The 27595-nt window shown below is 40.5% G+C and overlaps 2 protein-coding genes across 5 annotated transcripts in view; both read right to left on the bottom strand.

The window, feature by feature from the left end:
* Positions 1-223: 223 nt before the first annotated feature.
* Positions 224-27595, bottom strand: part of LOC122741346 (zinc finger protein 286A-like) — a 34199-nt gene continuing 6827 nt past the window's right edge. For 2 of the 4 annotated variants that reach the window (XM_043984740.1, XM_043984748.1), the window contains exons 3-6: positions 11675-11769; positions 9218-9363; positions 7410-7511; positions 224-2816 (exon numbers count right to left, since the gene is read on the bottom strand). In XM_043984740.1, the coding sequence (XP_043840675.1) occupies positions 1828-2816; positions 7410-7511; positions 9218-9356 (1230 nt within the window). In that variant the 5' untranslated portion in view covers positions 9357-9363; positions 11675-11769 and the 3' untranslated portion in view covers positions 224-1827. The remainder of the gene's footprint in view (positions 2817-7409; positions 7512-9217; positions 9364-11674; positions 11770-27595) is intronic. The other 2 variants (XM_043984726.1, XM_043984733.1) reach the window with 1 other exon arrangement.
* Positions 12972-27576, bottom strand: JRK (Jrk helix-turn-helix protein). The gene is made up of 2 exons (XM_043984714.1): positions 21412-27576; positions 12972-13496 (listed from the first exon to the last, which is right to left on the bottom strand). Exon 1 carries the CDS (start codon positions 27300-27302, stop codon positions 25590-25592), a length of 1713 nt encoding a protein of 570 aa, XP_043840649.1. The 5' UTR covers positions 27303-27576; the 3' UTR covers positions 12972-13496; positions 21412-25589.

Here is a 27595-nt window from a genome sequence, read left to right as displayed (position 1 = left end):
AGTAATGGCAGAACCAGAATTCAGGTTTCCTAGTTCCCAATTCAATGCTCTTTCTAACATATCATGCTGTATCCTTGGAGTAATTCACAAATACTCTTTCCTCCATTGAGTTTGCTGCTTTAGTAGATGCCCACCCTACTGATTCACTGGTTCACCCTGAAAGTGAGTTAAGAACAAATCACAATGCTGATACACACTACACCACCTCACACATAGCACAAGACATTTTATTGTTCATCATAAATTAAACAGTGACGATTATAGCAGGTTTCCTTTTCTCCCTCACCCCTCCTCCTCTGGCTGGCCTTATATTTATAATTATGGTTTTAATCTACTGCAATTGAACCCAAATAGCTTCATTTCTGGAGTTCAGAAACAAGTGTTTGACACCCCCAAAATAGGAATATTCTATTCATCTGCAGAATCCTACGCCTTCAGGAACATCACTGCACTGAATGTGTATGCTCCTAACAGGAACGCTGGCTCTGTTCCTCTCACATATAGCCTGACTCTCAAGTTAAATGGATGCACAAAGCTTTGGAATACTTAGCCTTATTCCACTTGTGGGTGGCTCCACAATCTGCATCTCTGATCCTAACCTTCCCAGGCCAGTATTTCCATCATAGTTGCCTGGAGGTCAACTGGACTTCTACTTTCAAGAGTTCATCATCATATGCCCCAAACAGACATTGAGTATTAAATACCTGTCCCAGGCACAAGCCTGCTTTCAGATCATAAGGAGCTGCTAGGACTCCAAGTCCCTGTGAGTGGGAACTGTAAAGTCAAGGCATTCTGCCCTATTTCCCCAACGGAGAGAGATTTGGTGGGGATGAATCCTAATTTCTAATGCTTTTCCTTGGCAACTGTTGTTCTACAAGAGTAAAATAAAAACATTATTAAAGAATTTTCTCTTTCAGGCAATCAATCAACAAGCATTAATCAGTCTTTTTTTTTTCACGTGATACTTAATTCGGTGCTCCATGGGGCTCACTTGCCCTGCTTATTAGCCTATAGTTGTTAATGGTGTTGGCTCAATGTGAATTCTTAGAGTTACAAGGCTCACAAATTAATTCCATTCACGTTTGTGTGGTGTGACTTTTCAGATGTTTGTCAAGATCTGTGCTTTTACTAAAGGATTCTCTTGTTAACGAATATGAAGAAGAGATCTGTTTTATTTTTCTAGTATATTTGAGCATCAGATGGTTTCATTTTGTTTAAACTGTAATTGGTTTTGTTAAAAAACAAAAAAGTCAAGTTGTAAAGTGTCGATTCAATGTGCCATTCCAAAAGGAGTGTCTAGATTAGAAAACTGGCCAATTAGGGAAAGAGAACACATCACAGGTTTCTAAAAAGAAACTAATAACTGTAAAAAGCAAAGAACAGGAAGAATGGAGAACTAAATGCTGCACAAGACCTCATGGCTCTGGAAACATGTGAAATGCATCAGGCCAGGAACACCTGAGGAGTGCTTAAAACAGAGCTGTTCCCAGTAAGTACTAAAAAGAGGGAATGTGGTCATTAACACTATAACCCTCTAACTGCTTAGCAGCTGAGAATGAGAGCTGAGTAGCTACCCAAATGAGGAACTGCTTAAAGGAGAAGTAAAGTATGCTTTAGGACATACTGGAACACACAAATCCCTTCACTATGATGGAAACATCTAATTTACAATGCTGAATTTCAATGACAGCAATTGACCTGTGTTGAAAGGCATTCTTACATGCATCACATCCATTGGATTTCCCTGTGGCGTGAATTCTTCATGGTTAAATATGAGATAAGTGGTGATAATGTACAAGAAATAGGCTGAAGGCTTTCACATTTCCATTACATCCAAAGAGTTCCTCGCCAGTATGAATTCTGATGATAAATAAGAGCTGACCTGTGACGGAAAGCTTTCCCACAGTCATTACACTTATGAGGTTTCTCTCCAGTATGAATTAGCTGGTGTTGAATGAGGGCTGAGTTCCGACTGAAGGCTTTTCCACACTCATTACATTCATAGGGTTTCTCTCCAGTGTGAATTCTTCGATGTTCAATAAGAGTAGTGCTTTGGGTAAAGGCTTTTCCACATACACTACACCCATAGGGTTTCTCTCCAGTATGAATTCCCTGGTGGTAAACAAGTGTTGGCCTGTGACGGAAGGTTTTCCCACAAACATTACATTCATAGGGCTTCTCACCAGTATGGATCCGCTGATGTTGAATGAGAGCTGAGCTTCTGACAAAAGCTTTCCCACATTCACTACACTCATAGGGCCGCTCTCCAGTGTGAATTCTCTGGTGTCGAATAAGCTCTGAGCTCCACCCAAAGGCTTTCCCACATTCCTTACACTCATAAGGTTTCTCTCCAGTGTGAATTCTCTGGTGCTGAATAAGGGCTGAACTCCAACTAAAGGCTTTCCCACATTCATTACATTCATAGGGCTTTTCCCCACTATGCATTTTCTCATGCTTAATAAGATCAGAGCTACGTTTGAAGCCTTGGCCACATGTATTGCATTTGTAAGGTCTCTCTCCTATGGGAGACCTGTGATATGCCACTATATGGTCACTGTCTTCTCTTAGAGTGTCCTGGTATGCAACTGTCATTTGTTTTGAACTTCTCTGCTGGGGCAGAAAAGGGCCCTCTCTCTCTCCTGCCAGATTTTCCATTTGCCTCTCTAAATGGTCCTCAAGCTCACATGATTCTTCAAGCAGTAGATCCTGAGGAACCCCACCTAAAAGTATTTCTACTATTTCTCCCTTTGAGTTGACTTCTTCAGAAATTTCCTGTTTTAATATCAACTCCTTCTTCTGAGTCCTGGCTTGACAATCTGAAACAACAAACACAATACACAGATGTCAGCTGGGTCCTGTTCTGGGGCTGAGGAAACTACTGAAGCAGGGCAAAGATCATCACATGGGAAATATCATGTTAATAATAATTTGCATATCAATAGTTCTTGATAAAGGCCTTACAATCTGAGGAGAGGATGGGAAAGGAAGGGAAAGAATGGCAATGTAGGCATCCAAGTGGTGGAAGGGAAGTTAGGAGAGAGGGAAAGATCAGCATCGAGCATGGAGACTTCTTCTTCCTTTGTCCCATCTTCCCAGCTTCCATTTTTGTCCTGATTTCCTCTGCTTAAAAGCATGCTCTCCAGTGTCCTCAGTTCTAATCAGGCTTTCCTTTACCTTTTCTCTCCCATAAAACTACCAACCCATCCCTCTCCTGCCCTCTTGAAGAAATCATCTCTGTACAGCATCTCAGTTTCCTTATCATCTGTCTCCCCAAACCCACTCCAACCATCCACTGAAACTGCTCTTAATGGCCACCAGTGGATTTACTGTTAAATCCAATGGCAATTCTCATCCTCCTTGACTTCCCTGAAGTTTGTGGTCCTGTTGACCATCACCTCCTACTGCATGGTCTTTCCCATTGAAACACCAGATGCTCCTGATTGTCCTCTTTCCTCTCTAACCAATTACTTCTCTTTTCAGCTGCCTTGATGTGTATGTTCCTCAAAGTCCTGTCTTTGTCCCTCTCTTCTATGCTCCCATCCTTGGCCATCCTATTCACTCCAACAAAACCAGTACTGCCATTAGGCAGAGGACTGCTGTCCTCTCTCCAGAGCTCCAGCCATAAAAGTCCATTTCCACCTGACAACTCAAAGTCAGTGTTGCCCAAATGATGTTATTACAGTTGTTTACCTAAGCCTAAAACTTATAATCAATTAATTATTTCTGTCTTAAGTACCACCACCCTCCCACATTCAAAACCTTGGTGTGCATATTTAAATGTTTCTCCCTCACCCACCTGTTAGATTCACTCAGTTGCCCTAAGTTAGACATTTTACCACCATAATCTCTCTTGCAGCCATACCTTCCCTTCTCTATTCCCATTAGCACAACTCAAATTCAGGGCCTGATGACTATATATCTAAGCTATGATAATAGCCCCTGAATAGTTCCTGCTTCTACTCTCTCCTCTCTTCCAATGCATCCCTACAATTCACCCATAATCTTTCATATGTAGAAGAATGGTCACAGCATTTCTCTGCTCAACATTCTTCAGTGAATCTGTACTGCTTATTAAGTTCAAACTCCTTTCCCTAATATTAAAGGCCATTTACATTATTAGGTTATCCAACCTTTCCCGATTTATCTCACAGTACACCTCTCCATATAATCTATGTACCTACAAACCAAGATACTTTACTTCTAGAACAGACTGAGTTCTTGCTCATGTTATTCCCTATGCCCAGAAGAGCCTCACTTACCTTCCTTATTTGCTGAATAAATGCTACTCACTCAGTCTTTATGGTGTAAATGCTATACCACTTCATACCTGCATGAAGCTTTTCATAATCTCCCCAATCAGCAACAGAACAAAAAGCAGCTGATTTTTCAACTCCCTAGTGGATAGATCACATGAGCTCCTTGAAGGCAAAAATGCACCACTCTGTCTAGACTACTCTTGGACTATATTTTAAGTCAACAATGATATTTGAAAGGACTCTACAGTTCAAAAAAATTAAATAGCCCTGCACTGGAGAAGAACTGTTGTACAGTGGAAATAACTCTGGATTTGGGTGTCAAAGGATCTGAATCTGAATCCCAACTCTCCAACCTGGCTAACTTAACATCTCTAAGACTCAGATCCATAATCTACAACATGGGTTCTAATAAGTATGCACTCAAAACCTTATAGCAAAGCTTCTTAAACTGTGGGTCATGACCCCATATGGGGTCACATAGCTGAATGTGTCACAAAAAAAATGGCAGATTTTTTGTGAGAAGTTATGTAAACCAATTTTATATACCTCAATACTCAGGGTCATGTAAAAATTTCTCAGGCAAAAAGGGGTCACAAGTGGAAAAAGTTTTTTAAGAAGCCCTGCCTTAATAGGATGCCTGTGAGGAAAGTACTTTGTAAACCCTAAAGTGCTACAGATAGGTGACTGATATTCCTCCCCCAGCTCTATGTGACCTCTACATCAGAAGAAGGCATCAAACAGGAGCTGAGGGGAAGGATAGGATGAGAACAGCTGGTGGATTTCATGCAGCAGCAAGAAAAGCATGGCCAGTACCAAATAGTTTTGATGACTGTCGCTTTATAGTCATCAAAACTATTTGGTACTGGCTAAGAAATAGAGTGGAGGATCAATGGAATAGACTAGGCACAGGAGACACAGTAGTAAATTGTTTCAGTAATGTAGTGTTTGATAAACCCAAAGACTCCAGCTCCTGGGATAGGAACTCAGTATCTGACAAAAACTGCTGGGAAAACTGGAAGATAGTATGGCAGAAATCAGGCATAGACCAACATCTTACACATTATACTAAAATAAGGTCAAAATGAGTCAAAATGATTTAGACATAAAAGATGACACAATAGGTAAATTAGGAGAGGAAGGAATAGTTTACCTCTCAGATCTTTGGAAAGGAGAACAATTTACGACCAAACAAGAGATAGAGAATATTATGAAATGCAAAATGGGTGATTTTGATTACATTAAATTAAAAAGGTTTTGTACAAACAGAAGCAATACATACAAAATTAGAAGGGAGGCAGAAAGCTGGGAAACAATTTTTATAACCAGTATTTCTGACAAAGGCCTCATTTCTAAAATATATAGGGAACTAACTCAAATTTATAAGAATCCAAGTCATTCCCCAATTGAGAAATGGTCAAAGGATATGAACAGGCAGTTTTCTGATGAAGAAATCAAAGTTACCATATGAAAAGATGCTCTAAATCACTTGATTAGAGAAATGCAAATTAAAACAACTCTGAGGTACCACCTGACAACTATCATAATGGCTAATATGACAAAAAAGGAAAATAATAAATGTTGGAGAAGCTGTGGAAAAATTGGAACACTAATGCACTGTTGGTGGAGCTGTGAACTGATCCCACCATTCTGGAAAGCAATTTGGAATTATGCCCAAAGGGCTATAAAGCTGTGTATGCCCAGCAATGCCACTTTTGGGTCTTTTCCCCAGAGATCATAAAAAAGGGAAAAGGACCCACATGTACAAAAATATTTATAGCTGCTCTTTTGTGGTGGCAAAGAATTGGAAACTGAGGGGTTCAATTGGGGAATGGCTGAACAAGTTGTGGTACATAAATGTAATAAAATACTATTGTTCTGTAAGAAACGATGAGCAAGAGGAGTTCAGAGAAACCTGGAAGGACTTGCATGAACAGATGCTGAGTGAGATGAGCAGAACCAGAACATTGTACACAGTATCATCAACATTATGTGTTGCTCTCAGCTGTGATAGACTTGATTCTTCTCAGCAATACAATGGTCCAAGATAGTTCCAAAGGACTCATGATGGAAAAGGCTCTCCAAATCCAGAAAAAAAGGAACTGTGGAATATGGATACAGATTGAACCATACTATTTCTTTTGTTTTTGGTGCTGTTGTTTTTCTTTTTTGAGGTTTTTCCTTTTTGCTCTGATTCTTCTTTCACAACATGACTAATGCAGAAATATGTTTAATGTGATTGTATATATATATAACCTGTATCAGATTACTTGCTGTCTTGGGGAGGGGGGAGGGAGGTGAAGGAGGGAGAAAATTTTGAAACTAGAAATCTTATAAAAAACAAATGTTGAAAACTATCTCTACATGTAACTGGAAAATAATAAAATACTTTTATAATTTAAAAAAAAGAAAAGCATGGCAACAAAGAGGAAGGAGGCAGCACCCAGACTGCTGTCTTCTGTCCTGGTCACAGCATGGCCCAGGATCAGGTTCAGTTCAATTGCTCTATTTGAGGAAGGGCATGGAGGAGTGACTCAGTCTCCAGAAGAGCCAGGATGGTGAAGGGTTCATGCCATATAAGGACTGTCTGAAGAGAGAGATTGGAGAGGTTTAGTCTGGAGAAGAGAGGACTTAACAGATTGGGGGCGGGGAGGATTGGGAGGGGGGGGCATGGAAAAAAATCACAACTGTTCCTGTTCACACAAGGCAGAACCAGAAACATCAAGCAGCAGTTGCAGGGAGATTGTTTTAGGTTTAATGAAAGAAAAATTTCCAAACAATTACAGCCTCTACTATGAGCTCCCTCCCCTCCCTTCTTAGTTTCTGAACTTCACCAGAAGCCCTGAGTCCTGAATCTTTCCTTAGACAATGACTAGCTATGCAACCCTTGCTTTAGTTTTGTCGTCTGTAAAGTGGGAATAATCACTTCTACAGAACTGATCTCGAGTGGCTGTGAGGATCAAATGAAATAATGAAACACCCTTCCAACCTCACGCGCTAGATTAGAGCCGGTTACTATTATTAATCAGGCCCATGTCTACCAATGAAGTTGCTCTGCATAGCTGTCCAAACCCAAAAAGGATGAGCCCATAACCCAAGGAGCTTGGCTGTTCCTTCACTCTGAAGCCAATCTGCTTTGCCAGAAACTTCACTCACCTCTCTGGAAGTTTCTTTCTGCAGCTCCTTGTGCACGCAGGCCCCAGGGTTCTTCGCCTCGCTCCAGCATGCAGATCAGGTCAGGTTTGGAGATGGGGAGCCCTGGGCATAGGAAGGAAATGGGAGGGGCTGGTGTGGATGGAGAACTCAAGTGTCCCCTTGGGGTCATTCCCAGCTATCTCCCATCTATAGGGAAAGATGGACAGAGCAAGGAAGTCTTGAAAAAGATAACCAGTCAGGCCAAGGAGGTCTTTACAAGGGAAAATGAGAGTCTTGAGAATTTCTCTCTCTTTTTATATACATGTGTGTATGTGTATGTATATATGTATATATAGATATACACACATACATATACTTTATATATACATATATACGAATGCACATATACATATACACACATTCTATATGCATGTGTTATGTGTGTGTGGACATATTTATGTTTCTGTTTACATTTATATTTATTTCCGTGACTGGGAGAGGCAGCACAGCAGAAGAGTGTCGGGTTTAGGACTTCAGCACTGCTGTTCCAATAGAGGCTCTGGCCCTTACCACAGGAGCTCAAGCAGCTGCCAAGCTTCTCTAAACTAGGGGTCAGCCCAGAGGGTCTCCAAGGACCCTCTGAGGTCTAAATCGGCTAAAACCTATAGCTCTGGGGAGCTGAGGGCTCAGAACACAGGCTGGAAAGCCGGCCTCCAGTCCTGGGCTGGCTTCTATCGGCCCTCGACCACATCGAGAACCCGCCTCGAGGATGCTATTTCTGCCTGTGCAGAGAGGAGCAGACGTGGGCCTTGGAGGTGGTAGCCCCGGGTTTGAATCCTAGACATGATACCTCCTAGCTACAGGACCTGGAGCACATTGCTCCAGCTGGAGTTTCAAATTCCTTATCTGTAAATGAGGATAATACTTGTGCTCTGCTTATCTTATAGGGCAGCTTGGGGTGGGGGTGGGGGGAATGTTGTCTATACCTTAAAACACTATAGAAATGGGAGGTGATGGGATGATGATGATTATCCAATGTCTAATCCTGCTTTTTTGCTCTTTCAACACCACATACTTAGTAACAACAGGGTGAACAACCCCTTAGGACTCAGCAACCTGCTCTTCAAAAAGAGCAGGGAATACCCTGTTCCTATGGTGTGGGAAAAAGAGCTTTGGACAAGAAGGCAGGAAAGCAGGATTCCATTTCCATAGGGCTTTACCTCATATGAGGCTCACAATAACCTTGTGCAATGATAGTGAAGAATTATTATTCCTGTTTTACAGATGAAGAAATCAAGGCTCATAGTGGTTAAATGACCTGCTGTAGATCATATAACTAGTAAATAGCAGGGCCAGAATTCAAACCCAAGGCTTTAGTCCCAAGTCCAAACCTCTACTTGCCCTGTGACCTCTAGGGCAGGGATTCTTCACCTTTTATGGGTCAAGGATCCCTTGGGCACTGTGGTGAAGCCTAAGGGCCTCCTTTCAGAATTCTGTTTTTAAATTCATAAAATAAAATATGTAGGATTATAAAGGAGACTGATGCTTTTGAAACACAGTTATCAAAAAAAAAATTAAGTAACAAAGCCACAGACCCCAGGTTAAGAACACCTGCTCTATAGCTTCTAGTATTAAGGAACTAACCATTCCCACTCAGTAGAGACCTATTCCTTGGAAATGCATCTACATATGTCTGGGATAAAAGATTAGGGATTTCCATCCTTAACAAAGCTCCATGGAGGTTTCTGGAGTTTCCACATCTCACTGTGGGGAGGGCCACCATGATCAGACCCTGAGTCAGTGGGGCAGAGAGCTGGGAGAATCCTTACCCAAGAAGAGCATGTTCCCAAAATTCTCCAGCATCACATCCCTGTACAGGCTCCTCTGGGCAGCATTCAGACACCCCCACTCCTCCTGATTGAAGGAGACTGCTACATCCTCGAAGTTCAGCAACCCCTGAAACAACATGTTCCCACTGGGACGATGCCATGTGAGGCGATGGTGGGAAAGAAAGGAAAGGGTAGAATGGAGTTCACAGGATCATAGGACTTTGAGCTAGAAAGCGCCTTAGAATTCAGCTAACCCAACACCCTCATTTTACAAAAGAGGAAATTCTGGCCCAGTGGAAGTGAAATAACCCATCCACGATCATGCACCCTAATAAGGGGCAGAGCTGGGATTTGAATCCAGGACATTTGGCTCCATACTCTTTCCCCCATACCACAGTAGTAGCATCAGAGAGAAAGAATAGAGAAGGAATATGACAGTGCAAAAGGTTCCCTATGTATCTGTCTCTGTGGTAGGAAGACCTACACAGATGGCATGACATTGACACCCCTTTTGAGTTTCTCCAGTTCACTGATATCTAAGAGGAAACAAACACCGCAGGCAAGCACTTAGGAGCCCAGAGGAAAGCACCCAGCACTTCCCTTTGCCCAAATCCTCTAGAGTCCTAGAAAGCACTGGGAATTGAAGCTCCTGCATTTGGAAATATCATTCACTATGTTATCTTAAGCAACCCCTCTCTCCTCCTCAGCTTGACCACCTATTAAGTGAGGATAGGAGTATATTCTTTATAAATAAGTGAATTAAGTAATGTGTTTGAAAATTATAATGGATTACTGCGTAAAATCCAGCTGTACACAATTCTCTGGAGGGAATAGTCAATATCTGAGTACTTCTAGTTTCCTGCTGACGTAGAGGCAACATGCTATAGTGGAAAGAGCACCAGGTTACTAGCCATGTAATTTCGGGCAAGTCATTTAACCTGGGCCTCAGTTGTATAATGGCAATAAGAGTACTTCACAGGTCATTGTAGCTCTACTAAATGCCCACTCTAAGAGTTGATCAGGGGTTGGAAGGAACCCTGAGTTCACAGAGGATATTCCAGTAAATTATGACACCTTATACCAAGCTGGTAAGAGTTCAAGAACAGACCTTGCAACAGGCTGTATGTTTGCCATGCAACAACCAATTTAGCTAAATCTGGAAAAGTTCTTCATGAGAAGGCTAACCACTAGGCTCTCAATCTTTTCTGCAGCAGCAACCCATGGAAATCAACAACCAAGGAGCAATGTTCTGAGTGGAGAAAGCCATTCACCAAACAAAACCATTCATCTTTTTAAAAGTTATAGGAGAATCAAGGGGAAATACACACATATCTACATATATGCATGTGTATATATACATAACACATGTATGTACATATCTACATACAATATATATTCCCCACGATTCTCCTATACCTTTTATGTATGTTTATTTATTAAATATGTGTAAAATATGTATATGTTTATATAAAATGAAACAATAATTATATATAAATATATTTTAAAATATATTTTATTTATATATATTATGTGTATATATGTGTGTGTTTTGTGACTAGAAAATTATCTATTAACATATATATTAATAATTATAATTAATTCTATATTAATAGATTCTATTAATGGATTAAATAGATTTAGGTTTGACCTAGTCCTATCCTTGAGCCAGATTGATCTGAGGTTATCCCCAATATACTGAATCTGTGCTTAACTACCCCTAATGCTAGGTTATTAAAACACCTCAGATATCAATCCGATTCTGAAATGAGGCAATACGGTCTTTACCCCCGGCCCAGTCTATAACTATACAAAATGAGAATGGGGGAAGATCTGATTGTAGAGTCCCAGGGGAGGGAGGGAAGTCACCAAGATACCAAGAAGCTATTCATACGAAGTTCCTCCTAGATTTCTAAGTTTTTAGTATTAGAAGGGACCTTCTGTCTTTTAATCTAGCCTGATTTCACAAAGAAGGAAGTAGAAAGGAAATGTGTGATCTAATACTAGAAAATACACAGATAGCAAAGCTGTAACTCTGGTAAGACAGTTGCAGGCTTGGTGGTGGTGGTAAATTAGCAGTAGTAATAGTAGCAGCAGCAGCAACTGTGGGAATACTAAGTAGTAGTATCTGATAGTATTTCTATAAATATGCTTTAAGGTTTGCAAAGCACTTTGCAAATATCTCATTTTATCCTCACAACCACTCTGGGAGTTAGGGTTTGTTATTATAAACATTTTTAGATGAGAAAACTGAGGCTAACGGAAGTTGTGACTTGCCCAGGTTCAGACAGCTAATAAGAATCTGAGATCAGATTTGAACTTGGATCTTTCTGACTCCAACCCCAAAAGTACTTGGACCTTGAGCCCTAAGAGAGGTTTGTTGACCAGAGAAGCTCAAAGATGAAGGACTTGGGGCCACACTCAGGAAATAGCCATAAGATCTTAGGAAGGACAGCTCACCTGGGGCCTGGCTGTTGGGAGGATTGTAGTAGTTGCCATCACCTGGTCTCTTGGACTTCCCTCTAGGAAAAGGGTAGGCCCAAGATGAGCAGAAGCTGAGGGAGGAGAAAGTTACCATGAGTAAAATGAATCTTAGTTTGAGATTTCTCCTCTAACTCATGCCAACATCTCCATTCCCTTTAGAGGATTAGGAGATGCCAAAAACAACCCTCTCTTTTCCCTGCCCTCCCCCATACCTTCTCAAGTCTTACAACTCTGAAGGGCCAGGGGGCAGGGAGCAGGAGGGGGCAGTTGTAAAAAAATTACCAGATCCCAATTTACTTCTCAAGTGTGTGGTATGTGGAGAGAGAGAGAGAGAGAGAGAGAGAGAGAGAGAGAGAGAGTGTGTGTGTGTGTGTGTGTGTGTGTGTGTGTGTGTGTGTGTGTGTGTGTGTGTGTAACACAGAGGAGACATGAGGGAAAGATTTGGCTGAGGTCACACATGAGTCCTCAGGGACAAATCAGAGATTCAGGACCTTGGTTAGCTAACTAATTGCTCCCACAGGAATACAACTCAGACTTTAATTTACAGGTTTGTAATGTTAAAATCCTTACACATAACTCACCTAATCCCATCCCACTCTATCTCCCAAGATAAGACAATAAATTTTGCTAATCAAGCACTGATTACTGTATCTATTATCTATTCACCCCTACTTAGCAAATATCCTTCCCTTAACTTTTCTCCTATGGAAGCCTAAATAGTAATATACAGCCTATTGGCTGGTACATGACATAGCAACAGATGGGCTTGGGAAGGGCTGGCATATGATCCTGTTTGTCCCATATATGTGAGGGGCAATTTTTGCTCACTATCTGCCACCCCATGTTTCTGCTCCTGTCTTCTTTTCTTTATAGGTTTAAGCCTTTGTCCTAAACTGGTACCATCATCCCAATTTCTGAGAGCCCCCACTGGGGGGCTGTCCACCAGCCAAATCAGGACAAAAGGGAGCTCCAAAGTTCTAGAACCAGGAACCAGGTGATCTGGCATGGTAAGGAGGAGAAACATGTCATGTCCTGAAAAATGCAGGCAAATGTTTTCTGAAATTTGGGAGCTTTCTAATATCCCTTGCAATCTTATCCTCATTCTCTGTCTGCTTTTTCACCCTGCTTACAAGGCCTAACCTAGCCACATGGATAGTGATGCTGGAAGTGTTGAGCAAACACTAAGAACACTTACTAGGAAGCGATGATGGAAAACCAACTTCACTGAATCAAAAAACAATATAAACAACAAATCTCTTGCATTCCACAAACATTAATTCAAAAAGCATTTATTAAGGATCTACTGCACTTGGCACTGGGGCAGCTATGTTTACATGAAATGATTCCTGCCCTCATGGAGCTCACAGTCTAATAAGAGAATAAGATACAGAGATAACTATTCTTCTATATCAGTTGGAGAGATGAGATCATCCACACCCAAGCAGTTGGCTCCAGACAAACACTATAACTTCATGTATTCTCCACACTACTCTCTGAACCTCTGAGAAATAAATCACAAAGTCCATCAGAGTCCACTCGTATAATCCATCCATCACCAAAGTCCAATCCTCTTTGGGATGTTGGTCAACACCCACTGTTCCAGTGCTAGGGATGGGAGTGACTCTTTCCACTTATAGCAAGGCTGACCCAATTTCATGATCCTGGTAGTTCATGGCAACCCCAATTCTTTTCAAAATGCCAGGCTCAGCCATCAAGCTGTCCGAATAATTCATTTCAATCACCACTGTAAGGATATTATTAGTTGAAAATTTTCAGAGAGCCTTGAAATGGATAATACCTGTGCACAGAGAATATGAGGAAAATACAATGTTTTCTGTAATACATGGTTCTGAAAAGCTAAATATAGATTCATTTTTTATAAATCCAAATCATATTCTGAAACTATTTGGCGGGGAGGAGGGGGGGCTCATTATTTAAAGGAACATGGTGGAAAAAACATTTTGCCAAGCAAGGAATAGTTTAGTAATGCAAGCAACTGTCCCTTATCATCTCTATTTCTCCGAGTTTGGATTTCTGTGTAATAAGTTTGCTTAATGTCAGATATACCTGTCTTTAAGACAAACCTAGGAAGAATGTCAAGGATAAGGGAGTGTTGGGTAGGCCACCAAACTCCCTTGACCTAGTAAACTTCTCATTGTGGAGATTCCTGTGCCAGAGGAACACCTTAACTGCCCAATATATGTGGAGCTACAGAAAAAGTCTATCGGGATTCAGTAAGTGCTATTTACCACAGTCCCAGTTGTGACACAGGCACTTCTCCAAGTAAATAGGGAAGGACCCAAAAGGTGCTGTTAAGGCTATAGCTATCACTGATTTTGTGACTCAGTGTCCAAGTGTCCACCAAGTCTAATACTTCAGGCAGCTAGTGCATAGAGCCCAGTGCTATATGCATTTACCCAGGGGCACACACAATGACTATAGGGAAAACCACCCAGGTAACCAGTCACAATGCTTTGCCAGAAAGAAGTATCATCTGGTTTATTCTCCATTTCTCCTGTCCTCAGTCTACAGTTTCGAGGACACCATCCCAGAGGTCCATATTCTCCTTGATTTTTATGATTTATATACAGATAGCCTTGGAATAGGAGAGGCTAGTGCCCTGCTCTGGGCTACTGGAAGCAGCTGCTGCTTTACCACTCTCACAGCTTAGCTGCCTTGTCTCTTTGACTGGGATAGGAATAATCGTAACTAATATCCACTCTAGAACAATACTATAAAAGGTAAGTTATTTACTGTTTTACAAAAACACATACTTAAGTACTACAATCTACACTGACTGCTTCAAAAATCAAAATAACGCTAGACCAAAAAGCTATAGTGCCTACACATAGAAGGTGCTCAATAAAGTTTTGTCATTTGTTCTCCAAGAGGATCATGACATCAGGTGATGTCATGACTTGCACTGAATTGGATTTAAGTGAGGGAAGGACTGTACAAAGTCACCAACCTCATTTTCTCCTCCAGAGCCACCAGGGTCCAGTGGCAAGACTGAACTAATAGGTTGATACATGGATGATTCTTTCAATGAGTACCCTATTCTTACACTCAGCTCACACTTCACTTGGTTGTTTAGATTTTTCTCTTTTAAAGATCTCATTGTATTCACTCTGCTCAGTAAGTCTTCCATTGGCCTCTGACCAAAAACAAGATCCTGCCTTCAGTATTGGAGGGGGTAGAGAATTCCAAAAAAAGAAAAACGAACATACAGAAGAGTTTGCCAAATTTGGCCAGAAAAGCCAACAAGAGAGCAGCTGCTGAGGAGAGCAAGAATACTGAAGGGACAAAAGTCTGCTGGTAGAGAGCAAACGAAGCCATAATATGCCTTACATATTTGAGAGTAGTGATGAAAAAACAAAGTAATTTGGAGTAGATTAAGTCATGATTTCTGCAATCTAATGGGCCAGTGGGGAGGGAGAGGAAGATGACAGAGATGGAAATGAGGACTCTCAAGAAATGACAGAGCTAGGGACTGGCTTCCTAGAATAAGATGGAAAACTCATCCTTCAAGTTAGGAATAATTTTTATTATGACTTCACTTATATAATACTTTTAAATTTAAAAAGCATTTATTTTATAACAACCCTATAAGAAAAGTAATGAAATATATTTTTCCACTTTACAGAGTCACACAGTAAGTATTGGTGTTCAGACCTGAACTCAGGTCTTCTGAATAAAAGACTAGTATTTTCTGTCAACCCAAATTGCTTCTCAAGGAAAAGTTACATAAATCAGACAAACATACATCAAGTCCCTACTATGCATAAGATTCCAAGACAGGCACTGTGGAGGATATAATAAGGACAATTCATGATCTCAAGTTGCTTACAATCTACTTGAGAAAAACAAAGCTTAGTACACAATACAAGGTAAGGCAGAAATGTCAGATATGTGGTATGGACAATAAGTCTTCTAAGAGTTCTGAGGAGGGACAAATCACTGTGGAGTAAAGTGGTCAAGGAAGACATCTCTTAGGAGGTAGGATATGAACAAGGCTTTGAAGGATGGAGAGGATTTGGGTGAGAGAGGAAGCCAGCATGAATAATTATATGATGTATGAAATGGACACGCCATGTAGTAATAAGGCTCTCTGGATGAGACAGAATATCCACATAAGAGAATAAGGTGCTGGAAAGGTCAATTGGGAACATTTTGTAGAAGGCCTTTACTTTTCAAGCATCATCTACTTCAATTCAAATAAACGTTTAAGTGCTTATCATGTTCAAGGGATTGTACTTGCCAACAGGGACATACAGCTATGTAAAGACTAACATGACTCCATCCTTTTTAAGGTGCTCAAAATCCCATAAGGTAAGGAAAATATGCATAAATAAGAAAAAAGGAAAGTGAATGAGTAAGCATAGAGATGCAGGTAAACTGAAATGAGAAATTTCAAGAGTGCAATCCTTCCCTAGGGGTAGGGAAATGGGGAAGGCCCATAAAGGAGGTGGCACCTGGGTTTGCCCATGAAAGAAATCAGTGATTTCAATAGATGGAGAAGAGGGTAGGTGGGAAGGGTAGAGAAAGGGGATATTGAAACTTCTCAGCAATACAGTGATCCAAGACAATGCCAAAAGACTTATGGTGGAAAATGCTCTCCACATTCAGAAAAAGAACTATGGAGTCTGAATGCAGATTGAAGCATACTATTTTCATTTCTGTTGTAGCTTGTTGTTGTTGTTTATTCTTTATTGTGTTTTTTTCCTTTTGTTCTGATTCTTCTCTTACATGTCTAATGTGGAAATGTTTAACACGACTGCAATATATAATCTATATCAGATTGCCTGCTGGCTTTGGGAGGGGGGAGGGAAGGGAGGGTGAGAGAAAAATTTGGAATTCAAAAAATATCTTTACAGTTAATTGGGAAAAAAATTTCAAATCAAATTAAATTTTTAAATATTTTTAAAGGGGGACGTTGAATATTACAATGAAAAAGACAGGCTAACAGAAAAGTCAAGGGCCCTACTAAAAGTTTTGATGACAATGAAGATGAAGATGGAATAGGGGCCAACCTGAGGAGGGGCAGATGGGGAATGGGCATGTACAAAAACTCACTGGTTCTCTGAGCTTGAGGACTTATAACAGGTTCTCTTGGCTCTGGCCGAGTTCCCCTGGTCCTAACCCTTTCACAGGCTGGGGGTAGAGGTGGGGGGAGAGGGAAGTTGGAATCAGAAGACTGGGATTTCAGTCCTGGCCCTTCCATTGACTATCTCAGTTCTTGAATGTGAGTCACCTGACTTCTCTGAGGCTCAGTTTCAACTGAAAAATGAGGATAAAACTGGCATATTTTTTGGAAGGCAATAGGAAAAAGTCAGGAGGCTAGCGCTAAAGGGTACTTGTAGTTGCATGGCCACAAGAATGTATATTTTAACTTCTCTAAGCCTTAGTTTCCTCATCTGTAAAAAGAGGTTATACTTGGCTGGTTTTCAGGTTCCTTCTAGTTTTCAATCTATGATCACAGATCCTATAAAATCTGGAAAGAATAGCTGATACGTTAGATCCTAAGCATTCCAAAAGCCTAACCCAAACCAGATTAAAATGTAATTTGTGAAATATTTTACAAAATAAATGAAAATATAATGGAACGCAGATGTTAATATGTGGCTTTCTAAGTCAATATGTGACCTGCAGGAAGATCCTTATGTATGTTTTAGTAGCCCCTGTTTCTATTTGAGTTTGACACCACTGACCTAGATGACAGAATCAAGAACAAAAAAATCACCTCTGATTACACAATAGAACTGTTATTGGCTGGGCTAAATCTAATGAGGTAAAATAATGATAAAAGTAAAATTCTGTACTTAGGTTCAAAAGATCAGCTGCATAAGTACAAGGTGCAGAAAATATTGGACTGTTCATATGAAAATGATCCACAATGTAGAAGGGAGGAGGGAAGGAAATCTGGTTAGTGAGCTACAGGGTCAGTAGGTTGTTACTGTTGTTCAGTAATTTTTCAGTCATGTTGACCCTTCATAACCCCATTTGGGTTTTTCTTGGCAAATATACTAGAGTGGTTTGCCATTTCCTTCTCCAGATGAGGAAACTGAGGCAAGTAAGGGTTAAGTGACTTGCCCAGGGTCACACAGCTAGTGTCTGAGGTCAAATTTGAACTCAGGAGAATGAGTCTTTTTGACTCTGTGCCTGACATTCCATCCACTGCACCACTTAGCTGCCTCTGAGTCAATAGGAGTCAGCACCAAAAGAACTCAATCAATTTTAGGCTACATTGATTAGGCTCTAGAGAGTCCAGAGGTAGAGAGGTGACAGTCCTGTTGTATAATGCCATAGGTAGACTACATTTATACAAGGATATCAAAGAGACAAGTTGGTTCTGCATAGCCCCAGAAGACAGAAGTAGGGCCAATGGAAGGCAGCAAGGAAGCAGGTTTTAGCTCAACACAAGAACTTTCAATAATCAGAGCTAACCTACAGAGGAATAGGTTTCTTCCTAAAGTAGTGGGCTCCCCTCCTGTCATGCAGGGCAGCAGGAGAGAGTCATGCTCAGGAGGGGGCTGGGGTAATCTTTAAAAGCCTTGCCACCTGAGATTCTATTACTGGTGTGGGGACTACCTCCATCAAAGCAGTGGAACTTCTATTCCATAATTAATATATTTTTCAATATAAATATTTTATTATTTTCCAGTTATATTTAGAGATAGTTTTCACAGAATTAATATGGTTTTAAAAATAATTTTTAAGACAACACCAGGTAGCCAGTCTTCTATCAAATGAGATATTTGTAAAGTATTTAGCACAGTGACTGGCACATAGTTAGGTACTTAATAAATGCTTATTCCCCTCCTAGTGATGAGCCTCCCTGTTCTGAGAGATTTTCTTATCTATGAAAAAAATATTTTTCAAAAAAGTAATCTGGACAAAGAGAACAGGAAACTGCGACAGGTTACATGAAGGATAAGAATTAAGTAGTCTAAATAGTATTTTACAAAAGCCCCACGATGTCCTCCAAAACTATTACAAGGTTGGCAAAATACACTGGGATAAGAAAGTCAGTAATGAATCTATGAGATCACTTTATGGTCACAGTGAAAAATTTTATAAGTTGAGGTTGAAACAGGAGCCCTGGCATGTGACAGAACCCAAGGATTTCCTGTTCACCTCTCTGCTGAAACTGATTAGCAGTACTCGATCTGTGTGTAGATGTTCTAAGGCTCAAATGGCTTCCACCCAGATGTTCTGAAGGAACTAAACTTAATAAGATAAAATTTAGAAAGAATGCATGATAAGGTCTGCGTCTGGGTTCAAAATCAACTGCCTGAGTGAGGATAAGGGGGCATGAAGAAAGAAAAAAAACCCTCAGGGTTGTTATCCAACACACTGTGAGTCGAGAGAATACCGTATCAGATATGGAGTCCACAAAGGACTTGGTTCTGTAAAACTGTGGCCCACAGAAGAAATCACGAGGCTGGATGCCAAACAGAATAATACCAACACCTGCTGGGCCAGAGAAGTAGACGACTCCCAAGTGTAGCTTCCATCTATACCAAGGTCCTGGAAACAATTCCCAGCAACAACAAACTAGTGAAACATTTTTCTGGATCAAAAAACCCAGAAGACTGTATAATAAAGAGTGACAAAAACAAGTTCCTGAAAGACACCCTGTTTTCTGCTACGATAAATCTGGCCTTATTAATCTCAGATTTTTCTGAGCAAATAAACAAACTGATACAGTAGAACCAGTGAATGTCTCCAAATGACTCTTGGAATGTTCCATGCCGAAGACTCTTATAAAAACTGAATTACCCTAAGAGGGAAGACAAGAAAAGCTGCCCTATCATGGACAGGGAACTAGTTTATAACAGTTACCATTTATAGTCCTTTGTATACATTATGGCATTGGATCCATACAATCAGTCCTGAGATTAGTGCACTATTACTCCCACTGCACAAATGAAGAAACTAAGGCTCAAATAAAAATAAAGTGGTTTGCCCAAAGTCACACAGCTAGTGAGTCAGGACTCAAGTCCAAGTCTCCTCCTCCCACTCCTTGGGACAATGAGGGTTAAGTGACTTGTCCAGGGTCATACAGCTAGTGTCAAGTGTCTGAGACTAGATTTGAACTCAGGTCCTCCTGAATCCAGGGCCGGTGCCCGTCCAAGTCTTTTAAGACTCAAAATCTAGGGTTTTTCCCCACTAAACCACAGCTGCCTTTCACAGTCTGAAAGAAAAGAAGAGGTCAATGGGCATTTCTCTGGGAGGAAATCTATGTGAATTTTGCCAGGGATAGGTGGTGGACTACCCAATCATTTTATAAATGGAAGGCAGAATATGCATTCTAATTTGCAGTCTTAGATACTAAGCTTCTCTGAGGAGTGAAACACCAAAGGGTTTGATGAGTGAGCAGATGAGTTCTAAGTATGTGAGTTCATTACAGTGTATTAAAACTGGAAGGGTTCCTAAGAGATCTTCATGCCCAACCCCCTCACTTTACAGATGAGAAAACTGTCATCAAAAAGTGAAATGGTTTGTAGGATTAGAGCCCAGGTCTCCTAACTCCTAATCCAGTGCTCTTTCTACTCAACTGTACCTATAATCATGCTAGGTCTATAAGAGTGGCTATCATTTTCCTTTTCTCTTGTAAAGGCCCAGAAACCATACCAAACTGCAAGTGTTCACATGTTGACTGATAAAATGGAGCTGAAAGTCCAAATAAAGTAACTGGAAGAACCAAGGGGATGCAAGGGAAAGGCTGCTGTGTAAATACAAATTAAAGAGGTCAATTATAAGTCTTTAGTATGGAAAGACAAAGTCCTAGGATCTGATCTAAACTCTCAAACTCCATAAAGGTCTATGTAGGAGGACGTCCTTCATGAAATCTCAAGGAGTTCTCATGGAGAGCAAATGAAGAGGAAAGGATTTCACTACTTTTATAGGGAGTGGCATTATTCTCCAGAGTGGGTAAAGGTGGGAGAAATGTTTTACCAATTCATGGTAATCCATGGTAACAGAGACATAAATCATTCCTAGGGGAAACGGGGATTTTTTTTGCTTTGAGGTTGCTATTAAGGATCATTCATTTCCATATGCAGTTTCTCGTCTCAAAAGGTTTTGTCAATTTCTGGTTTCTTCCAATCATCAATTTAAATCTATCAAAGGATCATACAACATTAGACTGGAAAAGAACCTAGAGATCCCAGTATTCTTGGAAAAGGAGATAAACTGGAGAGTTAGACGACTTGAGATCACCCATTAGCAATATGTCCTTAGGCAAGTCACTTCCTTCTCTCTATACCTAAATTTACTCAACTGTAAAAGGTGTTTCAGACAGTAAGATCTCTAAGGCCCCTTTTACTTATCACCTTTTATAGACAAGAAAACTTTAGAAATCAGGGGGAATGATGTGACTGTTTACAGGTCAGGGCTAATACCAGATCCCAGGCTCATGGAGCCAGCATGACACTCCTAATTTACACTCTTGCTGTTCTAACATCTAATAATCCTATTCGTCCTATGACTTTTGTAAATAGTCCATTCCCCCATGCATTTGTTTTCCAGGTAGAGGATAACATGCTACAGCAGAAACTCAGGAAAAACTAGTAGGCATTTTAGTGGAGGAGGAGAAAAAACTGAATTAGGACAAGATTTTTGTCCATTTGTAACCTATAAAATGAAAGGATTTAAAATTATTATTTTTAGCTCTAACCCAACCTCCAGAAACTATCTTATAATCAATTTACCAGGTTTCTGGAGTCTTCTTTTGGCCCTGTCAGGAGCTCCTATCCCAAGAGTCATTCCACATAGGTCTGTGATCCTCCTCAAGAAATAATTCCTCCCACAATCCTAATCCAGATTCTCATTTCCACAGTGTTGTTGCCATTAAGTAGAGATTAGGAGCAAAGCAATCTGATTAAAAACATTCACACAAAGTTGTTAATGTAAGAGGTCCTACTTCAAGGAAGTAGGTGATTTGCACAGGGTCACACAGCTAGTAAATGTCTGAGGTGAGCTTTGAACTGGGGTCCTTCTGACTCCAGAGCCAGTGCTTTATCCACTGCACACCTAGCTGCTCCTGAGCAATGTGAGGGCCCTACCAGTGACCCCTTACTACCATCACTCAACCCATCTCAACAAAGGATCAGAGGTCATTATCCTTGTAATTGCCTTTCAAAATTCACCTCAACCTTTTTGTGTACTTGAAGGCTAAATGCAAAGGGAAGATTACACTTCAGTAACAACTAAAGACTTCCACTGCAACTTCCAGAATTCAGTATCTAAGACTAAAGAAAGTCAGGAGAAAGGCTATGAGGAACCATTAGGGTAAGATAGCTGGAAAAGTCCCTAAGAATCTTCTAATCCCCAACCCCCTCTCTATCTTGAACCAATTTTACATATGGGGAAATGACTTGATTAAAATCACAAAACAAAAAATAGGCATATGCTGAGACTAGAACCCAGGTCTCCAGGCTCTGGGTACATTTTTTTTTTAATCACATTTCCTCCCTAGGCAGGTGAAAAATAAACTATCTAGGCATATTCCTGGACAAGAGGAATAATAAAACCAGAGCAATGGGCAACCAGCATATGAATCAGTCATAGAAAAGTGTCAGTGAATGAAAGAATGGGAATTGGATTAAAGATGAGTAACTGAACATTTGTCTCAGAAAGAAGGCTTGAGAGGGAACCGTGGGGTATTACCACTTTGGGGCCCTCAGGAGAGCTAGAGTAAACAACCAGAGAGTAAAAATCTAGCATTCTAAGTGGCCAGGCAAGCTTTCTGAGACAAAGAGGATCCACAAAAAGAAACCTGGCTTTTCAGGGAGCTAAGGAAAGAAAAGCCAAGGCCAGGAGTGGAACTTCTGAGTAGATTAATTCAAAAATAATAGAATCTCTTAAATCGGGCAAAAGGCAGTACTCTACTATGTATTTATAATTTGCTTATCATCTGTAGCCTAATCATCCTCACATGCTACATAAAGTAGTTTGTACACTACAAACAGTATGCCTAAGAATAAAGCTGCTGGGGACCTCCAATCAAGGTAGGGCATGGAGAAAAGGGCAATGGTGGCAATCCCAAGATCAGTCCAAAAAAGGACTGAGTTTTTCAGTCAGAATATTGTAAGTGACCAATGGAAAAAGGAGGAATCACTCGTCATCACATCCCAGTATTTCATGATGAGGGTGCTGATAACTAAACCAAAGATAATAGGATGTTCAGTGAGCTTACTACAAAATATAGCCTTCCCATCACCCTTCTGAAATACAGCAGAGGGCTATCAAGATGAGAGACTGTGGGAGATAAATCCCTTCAATCATGTATTTATTGATCATTGAGTATATGTTCAGCCTGTGACAACTGTGACAGGTACTGAAATATAAGACATAATTCCTGCTCACTAAGAGCTTACAATCTGGCTGGGAAAAGAACTCACACACAGGAAACAATGTAAGACCAAAACAAGAAGTCACAGAATCACAAAGTCTAAGTCAGAGGGGTCATCTATAAATGAATTTCTCCTACGATATCCCTGACAGCAGTGGGTCTTGCATCCTTTCAGTTCAGTAAGCATAGCAAAGCACTTTACTAGGAGTTTGAACACCTCCATTTGGAGGTTCAGAAACTCAGTATCTAATTAAGGCAGCACTCATCCTATGTCCTTCTGCTTACCAAGATTTTCACATACAATTACAAAGTTCATGGTTTTCCTTTTTAAAGACCTTGAACAGAAGATAACTGCCTCAGGAAAGGGGTCTTTTGAATGAGCTGCCCTTCTTTCAGAGTTACTAGCAATAAATAAGGAAAAAAGAGAGCAGTCTTTAAATCACTCCAGCATCCTGCATGTCATTCCCCTAAGCAGAGGTGAACCTAACAGTCTTTTGTATAAGGGTCAACAGTGAAAAGAGCACAGAAACGGCACAAAAATACATGGATATACAAACATCATCTCAAAGACACAGTGGGACTCAACAGCAAGTGACATAGGAGTAATAAGGGCACAAAGTCAATCTGACCTTATGTAGCAATGAATTGTTTTTTTTAAAAAAAGCTATTTGAGATATTGTATAATCTATACACATGCATATAAAGCAAGAAATACACATTGCATTTATATTTTATAGGATTTCATTTAAAGCAAGAAACATGTAAAAATAGTTATAAACAGGCTGTGGACAACATTCTATCCACCAGGTCTTAAAGCCTCTTGGTGGAAGGAATGGGAAATCCTGGAATGAAAAGTATGTACTGATTCCACAACCACAACATTAATCCAAAGTTAAATGGGAGTTATAGACCCAGGAGTGAAAAAAAGAATGGAAAAATACAAGCATTCAGTGTTTCTAAGAAACACAGGTAGGTAGGGAGGGAGAGAGTCTTAAGTAGGGATACATATAATTCATGGTATGCATTTAACTGTTTATAACTCAAAGATTAACATGGAATAAATGAGAAAAAAATGTGAACTCTTTTGTCAAAACTGGCCTAAATTTAAAAAAAGGGAAAAAAGCAGTCAGGCTTTTCAACACTGAAATAAGGATATCCAAGGTTACAAAGGAAAGTTCAAATACTAATTGTATATCTCTTGGCATGGAAATTCAGCAATTCACATAGAACAGAAACTTCTTAAGTGTTGGTCTGGACTTAAAAGACATTATCAAAATCCAGAAATGGGATCAACTGAAATTCCTGGGAATGTTTATAGAAGACTCTAGAGTATATAACCCACCCACCCCCAAAATTAACATATTAATTATGGAAAGTTAAAAGACTGAAGGGCACTTCAAGACTGCCTCATCCAAACTCCTTTTAGAGGTAAGGAAATACCCCAGAGAAGGGAAGTAATTGAACCCAAGTCACCCAACAGAAGGCAAATATCCTCAAAATTCCCATCAGAGTCCTCATACTGGGCTGGACAGAGGAACAGTCTGATTTAGGATGGCATTTCTGATATCCTCGGGAAGGAATCACTTTCACATTCAGAGTGGCTGTAACCTCGCTACCAGTGCCTTGTTTAAGATATAAATTGAAAAAAAAAATGCATTTCTATAGAATCATGGAATGGTAGAAAAAGGGCTTTAGAGGTCATCTAATCAGATTCCCAATTTTACGAATAGGAAGAAAAGGTATTTGGAGTGAGGGTGGAGAATGACTTTCCCAAGGTCACAGAACAATTTTTTTTTTACTGGAATGTAATTATACCAATTTGGAAATATTATTAGTTCTGACTTCTTAGAAATATTACCTCAAAAACTGAAATAGACTATCATTTTTATTTCCAGTGGGAATGTGATGGCCCCAAAGTCCTCCAGAGACTCATTCACAGAATCTCACTTAAATTCAGTCTGAAGGATTTATGCTATCTAATAAACCTGTCAAAGTTAGATATTCCAAGCCCCTCTCCAGTTAAAAACCCAGAGAAGCCACAAGCCCTTAAGTTTCATTTAATCCCCCATGGAAAGCTCTTTAGACACTAATTTGTGGTAACCTGAACATCTTACTTTCCCCCCAAGCCCCACACTAAGCTCTCTCTCCGGATCCTGTTACTACCGTGCAGAGATTCTGTATGGGGAGTGCTTTCTGAAAGATAAACTGTAGGGTTGCACTACACTCAATTTTGTGCTACAAAGGAAAAGCCTTTCAGTTCTGTTGTCTTCCTTTAGGGGTTCCTCACACTACATAAAGGGTGATAGAGTAAAACCTCGATTAACTGGAATACACAGGGAGTTTGGGCTGTTCTAATTAAATGAATTTCCAGATTCAATAGGCAACCTTTGGTTTTAACCAACCCCCATGAAAAACCTCTCTAAAATGTCTTAGTCCACTTTTTAGCATAAGTGAAAAGACAGCCTGCTGGATATAACTGAATCCTTCTCTGATGAGTTAAGATTTCACAGGGTCTCAAGGGCACCAAAATGACTATCAGTTATCACTATACAGTGCTGTAGATGTAGATGGTATAGGAGATTGGGCTGAACCAGTGCAAACTACAGGATATCCCCTGGGATTTTCTATCTTGACTATATCCCTGATCTCTGTTTGTTTGTTTGCCATCTGCCTTTGTCGCATAAAAATAGCATGCAGCATATGCAACTGCATAATCTCCTGGTTTGTAAAACACGGCTGCTTTTCTGCAAAACTAATAATCGAATCAAAGGATGAAGCAGCTTTTTCCCAAGATGTTTTCTCCCCTTCCCTAAAATCTTCTCCATCACTGTCTTTTTCAGAATCAGTTCCATTGTCAGGATTCCAAACAGTTTCTACTATCTCTGTGTCACTAACACCCTGTGACACTTCACCTTCTTGGTCAGCATCAGCCCACTCATCTCCCTCACTTTTATTCAGTTTGTTGACTGTGGGTGAAGGAGGATCCTTCACCATTTCAAGAATCTGCACCAGTGTGTTGTTTGGAGGCCTTACTCTAAACCGGTCAAATTCTTCTTCATCAGAAGACACTTCTGCAAACATAACACTAGGCCACAATTTTCTCCATGCCCGCCTTAATATTTCACTAGTAACAGAATTCCAGGCACAAGCAACATTAAAAATGGCATCACTTATGTTGTAACGAGTTTGAAGGTCTTGTACAGTGACTGGAGGATTGATGAAATTTCTCATGAAATCTCTTCTAATGCCCTGGTCCATAGGTTGAATCAGCGAGGTAACACTGGCAGGCAGGAAGATGGTAAAAATGTTATCAGAAACTAACTCTGCTTCCTGAGGGTGGGCTCGAGAATTGTCTAGCAGAAGAATAGCTTTGCTGTCATCAGGTAAGCCTATATTTCTAAAATGATCTTTGACTGAAGGTACAAAAATATGATGAAACCAATCGGAAAAGATTTCTTTGTCCATCCATGCATTACCTTGTGCCTTGTAAGCAACAGGTAAATGCTGAATTCCTTTGAAAGTCCTGGGACCATTACACTTTCCAATCACCAAAGGTTTGATTTTGTGGGAGCCTGCAGCATTAGCACACATGAGGACAGTCAATCTGTCCTTGGTCTGCTTCAAACCTGAGGCACTGGCCCCTTCAGGAGTCGAATTTGGCAGGCAACGCCAAAACAAACCAGTTTCATCAGCATTGTAAAACTGCTCGGGGGATAAACCATGCTCTGCAATTAAACTTCGGAAAAACCCACAAAACTGCTCTGCAGCCTGGTGGTCTGCTGACTGTCTTTCGTTGGAAACATCTAGCTTTTTGATGCCATGCCTTGCCTTAAACCTCCAAAGCCATCCTCCAGAAAAAACACATGGCTCAGTCAACTGCATCTGCTCATAAAAGTCTTTAGCCTTCTCAATGAGCATTGGGCCTGAGACAGGAACTCCCTCTGACCGTTTCACCAAGAACCACTCATACAAAACCCGATCTAGATGCTCTAGCTTAGGGGTGTGCAAAGTGCGGCGGTGTTCAAGGGCTTTGTTAGAATCCGAATTAGCAAAAAACCTCAGCAGTTGTCCCTTGTGGGCCTTGATGTCATATAAGGTAGACATGCCAACATTGTACTCTTGCATCAAAGCTTTCCTGTTCTCGCCCTTTTCAAGACGGGTACAGATATCAATTTTCTCCTTTAGGGTCAGCACAACTCTCTTACGTTTCTCTCCTTTGTTCTTCACTACAGGCTGTTTGGAAGCCATGGGATTGGATGGCTTATATACACTGTGACTTAAAGAGGAATGTTGGTGTATGTTATACTTGGGCACAGTATTGATTTTTCTCTTCTCACCTCACTGCCCCCCTCTCCCTTTCAATTTGCTTGAGGTTTCCTCTACTTCCTTATAATTTTCCTCTCCCAGCTCCCAACCACACCCCCTTTCCCCCAAGGTTCCTGGCTACCTCTCCACTTCACCAATATTTGGTCTTCCCTTCTTCCCCTTTCCCCATTCCCATTTCCCACCACGTTTTCCTTCCTTTTCCTCCCACTGCCCAA

This window comes from Dromiciops gliroides, chromosome 1 (assembly GCF_019393635.1).
Source record: "Dromiciops gliroides isolate mDroGli1 chromosome 1, mDroGli1.pri, whole genome shotgun sequence".
Taxonomy (NCBI): domain Eukaryota; kingdom Metazoa; phylum Chordata; class Mammalia; order Microbiotheria; family Microbiotheriidae; genus Dromiciops; species Dromiciops gliroides.
Note: the sequence above shows the minus strand (reverse complement) of the source record. Positions and strands in the feature narration are given on the sequence as shown.

Coding starts and splice junctions, on each gene's coding strand:
- JRK (XM_043984714.1), bottom strand. CDS start 27,302: ATGGCTTCCAAACAGCCTGTAGTGAAGAACAAAGGAGAGAAACGTAAG.